The 14,399-nt window shown below is 42.9% G+C and overlaps 1 protein-coding gene across 1 annotated transcript in view; it reads left to right on the top strand.

Annotated features, from left to right (window-relative positions):
* HYDIN (HYDIN axonemal central pair apparatus protein) overlaps positions 1 to 14,399 on the top strand; it is a 2,950,008-nt gene that overhangs the window by 2,418,300 nt on the left and 517,309 nt on the right. The window contains exon 71 of the mRNA XM_086945295.1: positions 13,097 to 13,235. Within this exon, the coding sequence (XP_086801421.1) occupies positions 13,097 to 13,235 (139 nt within the window). The remainder of the gene's footprint in view (positions 1 to 13,096; positions 13,236 to 14,399) is intronic.

The raw sequence follows: 14,399 nt of genomic DNA, 5'->3' as shown, positions 1-14,399 counted from the left end.
CCGCTTCCTCCAGCAATTCTTTTGGAGGAGGAGGAATTTTCAGAGGAGGATAATGGTCCTTAGGGGATGCTTATAACCCATCCCAGTTATGTGTCAAATATCAGAAGTTGAAGTTGAAGTTAAGGGTTTTGTATAGCGCTCGATCACCATGCAGTTTCTTGGCGCTGAGGACGGAAAGCTCCAGGGGAGGCAGAGGAGGCTACTTAGGGTGAAAAGGCGCAGGAGAAGAGGAAGGTTTTGAGGGCTTTACGAAAATCCAGATAGGTAGGAATAGACCTGATAGAAAAAGGAAGGGCATTCCAGAAAGGGGGGGCCAGGATGGAAAACCTCATGCCTCCGAATCTTTTTCTCCTAAGGCGAGGAACACATAAGAGAAGCTGGGAGGAGGAACGCAGATCTCTGTTGGGGACATAAGCTTTAATTTTGGAATTGATAAAGGCTGGCGCAGTGCCGGTCAAGGCCAGGAAAATCGTGCAGCCCATCTTGAATAGGGATCGTTCAAAGATGGGCAGCCAGTGGAGAGTTTTTAACAACGGGGTGACATGGTGGGATTTAGGAAGTCTGTAAATCAGACGGCTGCCTGGTTTTGAATTAGTTGTAGGCGCCGGAGTTCGCATACTGGAACACCTACATACAAGCCATTGCCATAATCAAGGCGTGACATGATCATGGCAAGGAGAATGAGTTTGAGAGCTGTGAAAGAGAAGAAGCAGGAGATTTTGCGTATGGTTCGGAGAGTCAGAAAGCATGATGAAACCACAGTGCTAATCTGGGGGCGCATTGTGAGGTCCTTGCTGACTTTGATTCCCAGGGTTTTTACAGAAGCAGAGGGTAAAGAGGGAGGACCAAGGGAGAGAGGCCAGACTCTGACTCTGAGGACTACTATATGGAACAACAGCGTTATATACCACAATCTTGATCTCAAGACCAGTCACAACAGGGTATGGTTTCCATGCCGTCTTCACTTATTACTGATCTCCGGGACATGCTGAAGAATTACAGGAAGAGATTTCCTAATCAAGCTTCCGACCAATAACCAGTTCAGGTGCCTCCACCTCCACCTCAGATTCAGTCTGTTGATCCAGCGGCCCCTCCATTTCCTCAAGCTCCGATTCCTGAAACAACGGAGCCTCAACACCATGTCGTCACTGTTCAAGATGACTTGTCTGATGATGACCAAGGAACAATCTCAGTCCCAGATTGAGATAGGGAATGGGATGATTATATTATTCTGGATCCTGCTTCTCCAACCCCAGATCCAGCTGATTCGCCTCCTGTAGATGTTGGAGGTTTTCATAATTTGATGGAAAGAGCTTCCAAACGTTTCAATCTTCCAGTGCCATCAACAACCGGAATGTTTTCTTTATGATTTCAAAGAACCTTACAGGAAGTCTGTTCATTCCATCCCAATTTTCAGCCATATCTGGGATGAGGGAATAAAGGTGATGAAATCTCCGGCAACTGTCATGCCTATTCTTCCTCAGCTGAAGAAGAAATACAAGGCTCCAGAGGATAGTCCTGCGTGTTTGGTCAGCCAGCCGAAACCTGACTCTGTTATTTCTCAAGCGGCCCAGAGGAAATCAAAGAATCCGTCGGCGCCCCTAACCACACCACCGGATAATGAGGGGAGGCGACTAGATAATGTGGGGAAGAGGTTTTCTTCCAGTCAGAGCAGCAAACGCTTTGGCGATTTTGGGACGATATGATCGCCAAATGTGGTGTGACCTTTCCCCATATTTGGACCAGCTACCTGAGGATTCAATGGCTGGCGCCAAGAAAATCCTGGAGGAGGGAGAGCGTTCCTCTTCCGAAATTATTGCTTGCGCAATGCACATTGCTACAACAGCTTTCTGCTCTCTGGAAGGGACGGCAGTTCTTAGATGGCAAGGCTGGCTCCCGGTCCACCTGGTTTCGCCCGGAAGTGCAAAATAAAATCCTAGATCTGCCATTTGATGGAGAGATGCTTTTTGGTAAGCATATTGACAATTCTCTGCAGGATATAAAAAAGGACACAGAAACTACAAAGTCCCTGGGGACTTTGCAATACAGCAAAGTTCCTTTCCGTGGAGCGAGAGGAAGAGATTTTTCGTCATGTAGGGGTGGAAATCAGCAACAGTGCTATTCTACCTATTCACAACCATCTCAATCTTACAGACCTCAGTACTCTCAGCGGCAAGGTCAATCGTCGTCTTTCTCTCGCCAATCCTCTAGAGGAAGACAAAGGCGTCAGGGGAGAGATTCCTCTAAGCGCCAATAGCGGCTTCCAGGCTCTGTCTATTGTTTCTTCGCCTCCTGTAACACCAGTGGGGGGCAGGATATCACAATGCTTCCGCAACTGGCAACTCATAACATCAGACCGATGGGTCCTCAATATCATTCATTTTGGTCATACACTGGAGTTCCAACATCGTCCACCCTCCAGAGCCCCTCACGCCACTGAGTCAAAACATCTTCATCTTCTACGTCTCGAAGCTCATCAACTTCTTGTCAAAGGAGCGATAGAGCCAGTACCTCTGTCTCAGCAAGGCAAAGGATTCTATTCCCGGTTCTTCCTCGTTCGCAAGACCATAGACAAATGCCACCCAATCTTAGACCTGAGGGTGCTCAACACCTATCTCATAAAGCTCTTGTTTCGGATGGTATCCCTACAGGACATTTTACGGCTTCTCAATCCAGGAGATTACATGGCCACCCTGGATCTCGAGGACGTATACTTCCATGTTCCCATCCACCCAGCCCACAGGAAGTTTTTACGCTTTACAGTAACCATGAGCCACTTTCAATTCAAAGTGCTGCCTTTCGGACTCAGATCTGCGCCGCGGATATTCACAAAAGTCTTAGCCCCAGTCGCAGCGTTTCTCAGAAAACAAGCGCTAAAAGTGTTTCCTTATCTGGACGACTGGTTAGTGAAAGCACCGTCTTCTCAGGCAGCGTCGGACGCGGTCTTGCAGGACCTTCAAGTGAGCGGCCATTGGCGGCCCGAGCAACGCCTTCTCCACATCAACCTTCTGGAGCTCAAGGCGATTCATCTAGCGTTACAGGCTTTTCTTCCGATTATATAAAATTCCACCGTCCTGGTCCGTACAGACAACATGAAGGCCATGCATTATGTGAACAAACCGGGTGGAACAAGGTCTCAGCAGCTCTCCAAGGAGGCCAAAGAGATTTGGGAATGGGTTATTCATCACCAAATCTCTCTTTCGGCGGAACATCTTCCGGGTACCCTCAACACCACAGCAGATACGTTGAGTTGTCTAAAAGCTGTATGTCACGAGTGGGAATTAGACCAGTGCACTCTTGAGAGAGTTTTCAATCGTTGGGGCACTCCGTCCATAGACCTGTTCGCCACCCCAGAGAACAGGAAATGCCACTTCTAACCAAGCAGAGAATACCTTCAGGGATCATTGGGGAATGCCCTTTCGATGGCCTGGTCAGGCGCCTTGTTTACGCCTTTCCTCCGATCCCTCTAATCCCGAGATTGCTCAAAAAGCTCAAAGTGGAACCCTACAAGATGTTTCTGGTAGCCCCGGCGTGGCCCGCCAGTTTTGGTTCAGAGAGCTTCTCCTGCTCTCACAGGATCATCCAATTTGCCTGCGTCCAATTCCATCTCTATTGACGATGTCCAACGGCCAAGTGGTACATCCGGACCTGAGCTCACTAAAGTTGACAGCATGGGTCCTGAGCACAGAGAATTTCAAAGCTTGAATATCCCTCAAGAATGTAGAGAGGTGCTAGCTCAGGCCCGTGCACCAAGTACGAAAAAGACCTATTGTTCAAAATGGAAACGTTTCTGCTTGTGGTGCTGCCAAGAGGACATTCATTCTTTCTCCTCTGCTCCTCGTCAGATCTTGCCTTACATTTTGTTTCTGGCCAAGTCACAGCTTACCTATTCTTCGATCAAGGTGCACCTAGCTGCTATCTCTAGATTCAGACGGACAGCTTCTGGCCCTTCCATCTGGTCGCAAGAATTGTGAAACAATTTTTAAAAGGACTTTTTAGGGTTTACCCTCCGGTTAGACCTCCGCCGCCCATGTGGCAACTTAACTTGGTTCTTGCTCAACTCATGAGACCTCTTTTTGAGCCTATTCATAGGGCGGATCTTAAGTTTCTATCATGGAAGGTGGCCCTCCTTCTCGCTCTAACATCAGCCAGGAGGGTTGGTAAACTTTAAGCTCTCACTATTAAGGATCCGTTCTTACAATTTAAGAAGGACACTCTCATTCTGAGGACAAATCCAAAATTCATTTTCAAAGGTCCCTTCGGATTTTCATTTGAATGAGCTTGTCATTCTGAAATCTTTTTTCCTGCGACCTACAACTCCAGCGGAGAGGTATCTTCATTCTTTGGATGTCCAAAGATGTTTAAAATTCTATCTCCAATGCACCAAGGACTTCAGGAGATCTACTCAACTCTTTGTCGCTTTTAGTGCACCTCGTAAAGGTTTCCCCCTTTCAAAGCAAGGGGTTGCTCGTTGGATTGCCAGCGTGATCCAATACTGCCACCAAGCAGCTAGTAAGCCCCTAGAAGGGCAGGTCCAGGCGCACTCCACAAGATCAGTATCAACGTCTGCTGCTCTTTTAGCTGGAGTGCCGATCAAGGACATTTGCAGGGCAGCTACATGGAGCAGTGCCCATACCTTCACGAAGCATTACTACTTCGACTCTTCCACACGATGTGAGGCGGCAGTGGGACAGGCAGTCCTGAGGAATCTCTTCCAGTAAGCGGTGAGCTTTCCCTTCTAACCCTCCTTCCTGTTAATGGCGTTGCACATTTTGTTTCACTTGATCTTTATTGACTAGTGTTTGAATAACTGATTATTTCTTATTGTGATAGAGACATGTTATTCCATGGTTCATTACACAAAATGTGCACTGTTGCTAACTGCTAGCTACTCTGATACAAATTATGGGAATATATGAAAGTTCCAATACTCGAGTAAGAAAACCAGTTACTTACATGTAACTTTGGTTCTCCAGTATTGGTAACTTTCATAGATTTCCATGCACCCACCCTCGTTCCCTGGGAAAGCTCAGCCTTCAGCATATTTTGTTATACTGTTACACAACGGCTACGAAAATCTCAGGCTCTGAGGCTCTCTCAGGAAAGTTCTATGGGGTGAGGCTAATCTGATTGGTTGTTGCATTATTTTGGTCTTTTTTACAAAAGAGGTGGATATGCTACAAAATTAGATGAGGCCTATGCCTTTTCTTTCTCACCTACTGCTATGTTATTTTTTATTTACCGAGAATCCCATTCCGACGACGGGGAATGATACAAGCTATGGGAATCTATGAAAGTTACCAATACTGGAGAACCAAAGTTACAGGTAAGTAACTTGTTTTCTTTTCCTCTGTGCAAACACCGTTCTATAATTTACCCTCAAGGTTTTTTGTGCTGTCTGTCCCAAGCGATAGTGTGTAAAACCCTTTTTAGCTCCTTATGCAATTTGGTACATTTATTATTGAACCAGTGCACCGGTGGGGCCTGCTTTAGGGAAATATTCTTAACCAGCCTTTAGGAGATCTTGGTACAAAGCACCTCAAAATCCCTGACTGATTAGTTTGGGAGAAAATCTAGCTTCAAACACCCATCGATAAGGCAGTGGTTACCTGAAATCATTTCTTGTTAAAATGTTTGGGCATCTACCTTGTCCCATTCAATCCTGATTTCCTTATTGGGATTATACTGGGTCACAAGATCCTCAGAGGATCCTGTTTTTGGCTTAATATAAAAATAGCTTTGAGTGGATTATACTTTAACACTTTGGATTGATTTTAAACTCCTGAACCAGCGAGATATAGTTGTTGGATATTAACATAAAATCAAAAGAGCTAACCCAACCTCTACGGACATAAGTTCATAGTATGCATACTGGACTTGTAAACATAGTCATTCAGGACGGGAAAGTCATTTGCCACCAAATAGTGTTTAGGGCTTCCCCCGTACAAGAATAACTAAAATGAGCCATAGGTTAACCATCATTATCTTCCAGCCCACAAACACGATGGGTACTATATTTACAAAGAGTACAATTAAAATCGCCAACCCATAAATACATAGGGGCTGTCTCTTGTCAGAAACGTTACTAAATTCTTCTTGCAGCTCCTCTATTACTCAACAATTCCTCTTGTCAAAAATATTTTAGTACAAGTTCACTAATAGCAGATCAACCGGTATAAGACCTGTTATCACCAATAATTGGTACCAAGGGGATGAGCAGATGCATTTGATTTTTACAGAAGTATATTTTACTGCTATAAGCACCGCTATACAACCCTGTGTCCTTCCTGAGGTGGGTGGGATCGCTGGAATATAAAAAGAACTATACCCATTTATGAAAAAATCACTTAGAGACCAAAAGTTTCCAATCTCCATTCCCTAATTTGGTGCGGACTCGCGCTATATTCCATGCAATGACTCCAAACACAGTAATCATATTTCCTTGGGATACTTGCCCCAATGTTGTGATGGTGGATACATCAGGAGTACAGTTAAAAGCAAATGGTGTTTCATCTAAGACCACCCTATTTTGATACTTCCCAATGAAAAGCGGTATCAAAGGGAGATCAGTAAAGCATTGAAGTTCTGCATCTCATAATGTGCAGCCTCATAAAGGAAACGGAGTGCAAAAACTTTAGGGCCTTATTTAGAATTTGGCAGCTGGAGTAAAGGCAGTTAGGGTGGCAGAGGACTTTACATTCCCTACCCTGCCAAATTGAAAGCTCACCCTTGCTTGACTCAGCAGTGAACTCTATGAATTTTTATGAACCGCTGTGACAGCGGTTCATACAAAGCCAATTTAATGTTTGATGTTCTTTAGTCATTGCTGATGGATGTTTACACTAAGCTTTTGAATGTTTTACATTTTTCAAACACAAGCTTCCAAAGCGAGGTTTTGTTTTGGTAAAATGTCAAACAAATACCCTCACACCATGTTAGCATTATCCCACGATGAGGGGGGTAAATGTAAAAATAAATTCTGTACCTCACCTCGAAGTTTTTCCCGCTGATGATGACCCAAAAAAAGCCATCTGATTGCCCACTCTGAACTGGGGGGATGATCGCTCGGATGGCTTTCCTCCCATAGCCTGTAGTCTATTGAACCGTTGAGAGTATGTGCGCAGTGGAGCCGCTGTAGGCTGTTATCGATATACTGTTGGTCTGCCCAGTCCTAAATATGGTGGCTTTAATTTGGGTAATTTTGTATAGTGTGAACTCGATCCAAAGGTATTGGAGTACTTTACATGAGCACCTGTTACATTAAGCAAGGTCAGATTTAATCTTTGTAGGCACAACAAGATTACGTGATTTTCCCAGGATCACAGGATGTGGAGTCAACGCCTAGAGTCAAACCTTGTTACCTAGTTCCAAAGTTGATAACTCTGGCCGTAACACCACAAACACTCTGATGGACCAAGCGTTTGGTGGAGAAGGTACTCTGTCACCATAGCAAAGGAGTACCAGCTCCAAACTCTACATAAAGCGTTAGTGCTTGACAGTTAAACTTGATTAGAGAACCTGGTGATAAAGAGAAGCTCAGAAAAGGTTAAACCAGGTCTCCAAGCAACAGTTTTCCAGTAAGGTGCCCACCAATACATAGAGAGTAAACCAGAGAGATCCTGGGAAACTGTTAAGAGCAGAAGCCTCCTTGTGGTGGTAAATAATCTAGATTTAGATTTCTTGCAGAACCCTAGTCTTTAGCCAGGTAAAAGAAAACAAAATTGAACAGAACCATCCTTAACATGTAAACTAAAGTTAAAATGCACCACGTCAAGGGTCTATTATAAGAATTCCGTAGAGACAGACAGACTGACCCTACAATGAAGGGAAGAGAAATCTGTAAATGGTCCAGCACACCCTTCTTCATATCAGAAAGTCCAGAGGAGCCCCAAAAGATACACCGCTTTAGAAAAGTCTCCAGATTAAAGAGAATTACGAATTAGAAGATACCAGGTAAATGGCAAGACAGTTATCTGTTAAAGAAGAACTACATCAACAAGAGAGATGAGTAAAACGAAATATTGAATATAACCGGTTTAAGAAGCAGTATTAGTGAGAACTGATTGGGAAATCATTTAGTTTAAGGGAGGTTCTACTCCCAAATCAACCCTAAATCACTTGGAAAGGTCTGACATGACCCGTGGACAGTAATTTATTTAGCATTATGGTCCATGTAGTAACCCTATCCAATCCTTCAATCTCCCTTCTAGACCTAATAGAAATCATGTTAAGATAGCAGAAAGCAAGGTGGTGATATGTGATGTTAAAAGCATATTCTCCCACCCACATGCACAGTATCATGACTACAGAGATTGCATTTTTCATTATTTTTTTTCTAAAAATGTGGCAATAGGTGCATAAACCCATTTCGTTTAAATGTTTGTCTTCCATGTGTTTATTCTCATAGCTGATGGCCAGCTCTACCAAATCAAGTCAAAAGATCTGCCCTTAACCCACTGTACACCCGTAACAGCTACTACACGTGTGTGGTCTACGTGTATTTTAAGGGATTCTTAGGAAGACCAGTTATTTCCACCTTCACCATAATGGTGACATTTCTATATAGCAATCCACTTTGTTCTAGTTCCTCACATGTAAGATATGCTACATTGCAAAGTCGAAAAGCTTTATTTGTTAAGGAACTCCTACGGAGGTCCACAAAATGCATCAATACAGTAAACAAGACAATTTTAAATACAATACAAAGAATATTTCCCTTTTTTTCTTAAAATATAACAATAAATTAAAAATTGCGGTATACGGACGAATATGCTTTTTATATAATAATAGAAACTAATAGCAAGATTTTAAGTAATCCATACTAATATAATAAAGAGAGAGCCCAAACCTTTGAGGCGGGTAATCTCAGGAACCACAGCATCAATCACAACACCCAATACAGCGCTGGAAAGGGCAGTTGCAGCAGAAGGACATAGGCTATGCAGACGCCCACCAAAGACATTTAAAAGGTAAAAGAACCGCGCTAGCGAAGTAGTCCCTTGTGGGCCTGTCTGCGCTGTGGGCGTGTGCTGGGGCCGTGACAAACGCTGGGGGCGTGTGGTACGTTCCGCCCTTCATGCCATGTCTCATATTGTGTGCTAATCCCACCCTGCTCCCTTTAAATACCCCTGAACCCCATAATCATAACACACCCTTACTCCTTAAAATACCCCAACACCCTTAAACACTAACCCATCTTAACCCTATAAATATACCCTGTACCCCAAAACCCAAACCCACCCCTGAACCCTAAAAATACCCCTGTACCCCAAAACCCAAACCTAGCCCTGAACCCGAAAAATACCACTGTACCCCAAAACCCACCTACCCCTGAACCCTAAAATACCCCTGTACCCCAAAACCTAAACCTGGTCCTGAACCCTTAAAATACCCCTGTACCCTAAAACCCAAACCTACCCCTGAACCCTAAAAATACCCATGTACCCCAAAACCCAAACCTAGCCCTGAACCCTAAAAATAACCCTGTACCCCAAAACCCAAACCTACCCCTGAACCCTAAAATATCCCTGTACCCCAAAACCCAAACCTAGCCCTGAACCCTAAAAATACCCCTGTACCCCAAAACCCAAACCTAGCCCCGAACCCTTAAAATACCCCTGTACCCCAAACCTACCCCTGAACCCTAAAAATACCCCTATACCCCAAAACCCAAACCTAGCCCTGAACCCTAAAAATACCCCTGTACCCCAAAACCCATATATTTCCCTAAACCCTAAAACTCCCCCTGTACCCCATAACCCAAAACTATATCTGAACCCTTAAAATACCCAAACACCCCAAAACATATACCTCATTACCCCAAAACATATACCTCAGTACCCCAAAACATATACCCCTATACCCATACTTACCTTATCCAAACATTAAAAAAAACATGCATTTACAACGAATTTCATTGTAAATGTGTGCGTGGTAAAAGCATATAAAATGTAATGCCATGCGTTATAATGGCATTGCGGAGTCATGGTACTTTCTTTAATGAAAGTATGCGGAGTGATGGTATGCAGAAAGAAAGTTGCGGAATAATGGGTGTTTACCCTTCCCGGGTAAGTACATTGGTGGCACGGCGGCCCACATCTCCAGCAACATACTCATATTTTTTCACCACCCATTTGAAAAATGCACATGTCTCTCTCATTGATGGCCAGCACCGACATACACTTTTAGACACACCTCCCGCCACAAGTTCTAGAATTGCGAACTTTAGAGCTGGGGAGCTACGTTCGCATCTCGGCATCAGCTCAACATCCTGTGATTCCAGGCAAATCACTTTGTCTCCCTGTGCCTACCACAAATGAATGTGTTCTTCGGTAATGTAAATTGTGCTCATGCCATGTTGTTGAGTTCGCGCTATTTAATATTGTAAGGAAAAATAAAGTAGGGAAACTTGAGTTCACACACTACTGAACGCGCACTGTTAAGTGCATCAGCAGTGCACTGTGAATCGGAGCGTTTCACAGGCCTGTCACAGATAAGAAATGCAATCAAAACGAAATCCTACAAAACAATATACTACTGGCCGGCAGCAATTCATACCCGGACAACGTCGGGACGGGCTGCTAGTCCCTAATAAATAGCCAGAAAAGTTTTAAAAAATTGGAATATCCTCTAACAGACCATCTCATTTGATGGGAATAAAACAAATAGTCTGGCCTCCTGGGCAGAATGAATATTAAATGTAATAAATAATGGTCTTAAAAACAAAGGTCTTGCCCTTTGTAATTCCGGACACACAAATAAGACATGATTAAGATCCTGAATTTGAGTATAACATAATTCGCAAATTCTCTCCTCTTTCGGGATTTTATCCCACATGCCAGTAACATTTCTTAAGGGCAACAGAATAATCCTCAAGAGAAGCATCAGTCTTCTAATTCCATGTGGATGATTCCAAATCAAATAAGGTTGTGGCCTTTTCCCCAAGGCACTACCACAAATCAACTCATTTTGGGACTTAGATTTACTTAGTGCAATATCTCTTGCCATGCTAATAGAGCTTTGGCATAGCTTAATTACTATTTAAGTTGAGCCCAAATAAGTCATTTGCGTCAGCAAATGATCTAAGAAATGTTGAATGATCCTTTAGCTTGTCAAAGATTTCCACTCTCAGGGCAGCCTTTAGGGAACCCTCCTCTCCCCAAAGGAGAGCGTTCCCCAACCTCAGGACCGCTGACAAAGCCAAATAAAAGAGGAGACTAAACCAAATTCCAAGCGTAAAATTAGATTACAAATTTGGCGGAAGAACCGGCCTTCAGCCTTGTCAAAGGTGAGCCAGTAATTATTATCCAATACTTCTGCAGCATAAGTTAGTGAAATCGTAATTTTAACCTTATATACTGACGGGACATGACTAAAATGATGTCTCCCACACATTTTATAAAATCTATTCAGAGCTCCAGTCTGGGAGGCAGCCTTACCAACACATAATTTAATATGTTCTGAGTCTTGCCCATTTTTTGCAAAAACCTTTCCCAGATACAAATATAAGTCGACCAATTATAGTTCTTCATGCCCTAACAACCACTTATACCCTTTCCTTATTCTATGACCTTTCTTGCGGAAGATTACGATTTTGCTTTTGGAAATAATAATTTTCAAAAAATGACCCTCCACATATTTGGTTAGGACATCCAGTCAACGTTGCAAGGATACTATGGGTTAATAGCAACAGACTTTATAAATGCATAAAAAACTATTTAAAAACCTCCTTTTAAACTTACAAAGAAATCACTGTAATATCAGAACTCTCCTGTTTAATTACTCCCCGCTTTAAGAGAATACTCGAACGAAAGAAATGGGACCCTGTATGTGAATTATGGTGAAGTGGATCAACAAATCACTTGTCAGTGACTATGGATGCGCTCGAGCACTGAGAAATATCTAGGCATCACCATTCCTTGCTCCATTCATTCCTACATATGGAGCTCTGTGAACTATTATATAGCTATTGAAGTCTGCAGAGAAGCAATAAACATCATTACTATTGGAATGGACTAGATTTCTACAGAAAGATAGAGTGGAAGTTGGTGACAACCCTACTTGAGTGCACTATAGTAACCTGTGGATATAGGAAGTAAAAAGGCTTTAGTTAGCAATAAGTTCCATTTCCAGAGGTATTGTTTTATGTACTACTTGGCTAGTACAATAAGCTTTCCCAATGTTTGAAAGAACATTTTCATTTGACTTTACTTGGGCATCCCATGTACGCTGTACTCGAGACTGGATGGAGAAGTGAGGCTTCTCACTCATAGGTATATTTTGTTTTACTTTAGCACATTTTGCTAAGCATGTTTGGCTTCAGTCTTTTACTTTCTCTTCCCTGACTACTTTCCAGTTTTCAGTTCCTTTTATTACATCGTGTTTTCTATTTTTAATTTAAACATAGTGTAGTTTTTATGACCTTTTCTTGTGGGAAACGTCAGTGCGAGTGTAGTACTCGTACATCATTTTATTCCAGTGTTTCATCTATTATTTCAGGTTTGCTTTATTCATATTAATGCTTGAACGTTTAACCCATCCTTATGTCTGCATACCCATTGCTGTGTCTACGTGGCTGCTGCAATGGTAAAAAATTATTTCTTTTTCTGTCTGTCATTTATTTTTGTAATTATGGCACTTTTAATGTTCCTTCTTTTCCACTTAAATATAGTGTCTTCTCTTTTTATTACTATCTGGCAGACCTTATAGCTGTTCTTATACTCTGATCTGTATCTCTTATATTCTAATGTACACTTTCTAAAAGGCAGATAGCCAACTTCCTCTTCTGTGATTTTTCTTTGAACTGAAACGTTGTAAAACATCCATTTAAATATAAAACGTATAGTGAGTAATGAGAACGTATGTTAACTATCTACAAGTTATTTATTTTTATGTTTGTATCTCCCTGGAGTGTGGCACTTATTAAATTGTGTTTGCCTACAATATTTTAGAAACATATTAAAAGATTTAGTTATGGTACTCTTAAATTCGATCGATCGGATGAAGGAGAAGTCAAGCCAAACTAAGGTTCTTTTCTTTTTCTTTTACTCAGCCACCACGCTTTTAACTCGGCAATCATGTCTTGTCTCTGTTTCAGGATGTTCCACATAATGAACCCCACTAACTCGGCCTATTCTTTCCTCTGGACGTGTGAGGATCCATCAAGCCTGAAAAACGCACCTTCTTTCCGCTGCTTGAACGAGAAGGGGCATATTACTCCAGAAAAGAAGGCTGAGGTAAGGGCATTCTTTTCACACACCTTAGGTTCAGAGTCTCCTACACCCACTATGCACCATCACTATGCATATTTTAATAACCGTTTCATTCCAGTTGTATTCCTAGCTTTGAGAGGGGCACATCTAGTTCTCTCTGGTGTACATTATTCGTATAGTATCCTTTCACTTTCACTTTCGCTACATCATCGCATTTTGAACAAGAAATGCAAACTGTCAGACGTGGTACACATGAAACCTTTATTCCATCCCTCTTTTTAGGTCGAGTTTCGAACGACCTTTTATATCTCTTCTGTGGGGTTTGGCACACCCACCAATTGTCAATGGCTGTTGATCGGGTCATTTACAAATGCTGACTTGTTATTGGTGTATTTGCTGAAATGTCCCTCCTTTGTTGGCTTAGCTGCCTCGCTGGTGATTTAACAATAGATCATTTTGTTTGGCCATCACACTGTAAAGTGTGTGATGGCCTCTCCTCTCCTCCCTCCCGTCTGATTTATTTATATCTATTTTTTGCGGGCCTGCATGCCTGAAATAAGAGCAGCAACTGTGCACGTGAGCGCCTTGCTTGTTAAAGTCTCAGGTAAATATTTAGCCAAGCTTTGGCGTTTCTCACTAGGTTGTCCTGGTGAGGAGGACCCTTGTTGAAAGTCTGACGTAATTACGTAATTGGGCTTTTTCGCAGCTGTGATTTGTGTGCCTGGGACGCTTTCAAGTGTAAATAAACGCTCGTGCTCTGAGCTTTTCTTCCCCTGTAGCCTCCAGTGGCTGCTAAATGCACTGGCTGATGGAGGCCGGGTCCCATTAGATGCTATTGGTGTTTCCTTGGTTACATACTGAAAACCATGATTCCCAGATAAGGCGGATACCCCCTCAATGATCCTGAGATAACAGTTGTTGTCAACAGCCCTGTTGGTACCACTTCAGCAGTGGCAGGTAAATTGTGATGGATTGAAGCAGGACAGGGGCCTTTGCGGCAAATCACTGGCAGTCTTGCGCTTTGGGCCATCTTCAGGTCTGTGGCGCTCACTCTTACCTGCACCGTCAATCAACAGTGGTGAAGGTGTGCCATATTTCACCCTCCCTGATACCCCAACTGCCTCTCATTCATCAATCCATCGATAAAAAGCCTGATGTCAGTGAGGCGTTAGCATACCTGGAACACAG

This window comes from Lissotriton vulgaris, chromosome 12, assembly GCF_964263255.1.
Source record: "Lissotriton vulgaris chromosome 12, aLisVul1.2, whole genome shotgun sequence".
Classification (NCBI taxonomy): Eukaryota; Metazoa; Chordata; class Amphibia; order Caudata; family Salamandridae; genus Lissotriton; species Lissotriton vulgaris.
This window is presented reverse-complemented; position numbering and strand designations above follow the sequence as displayed.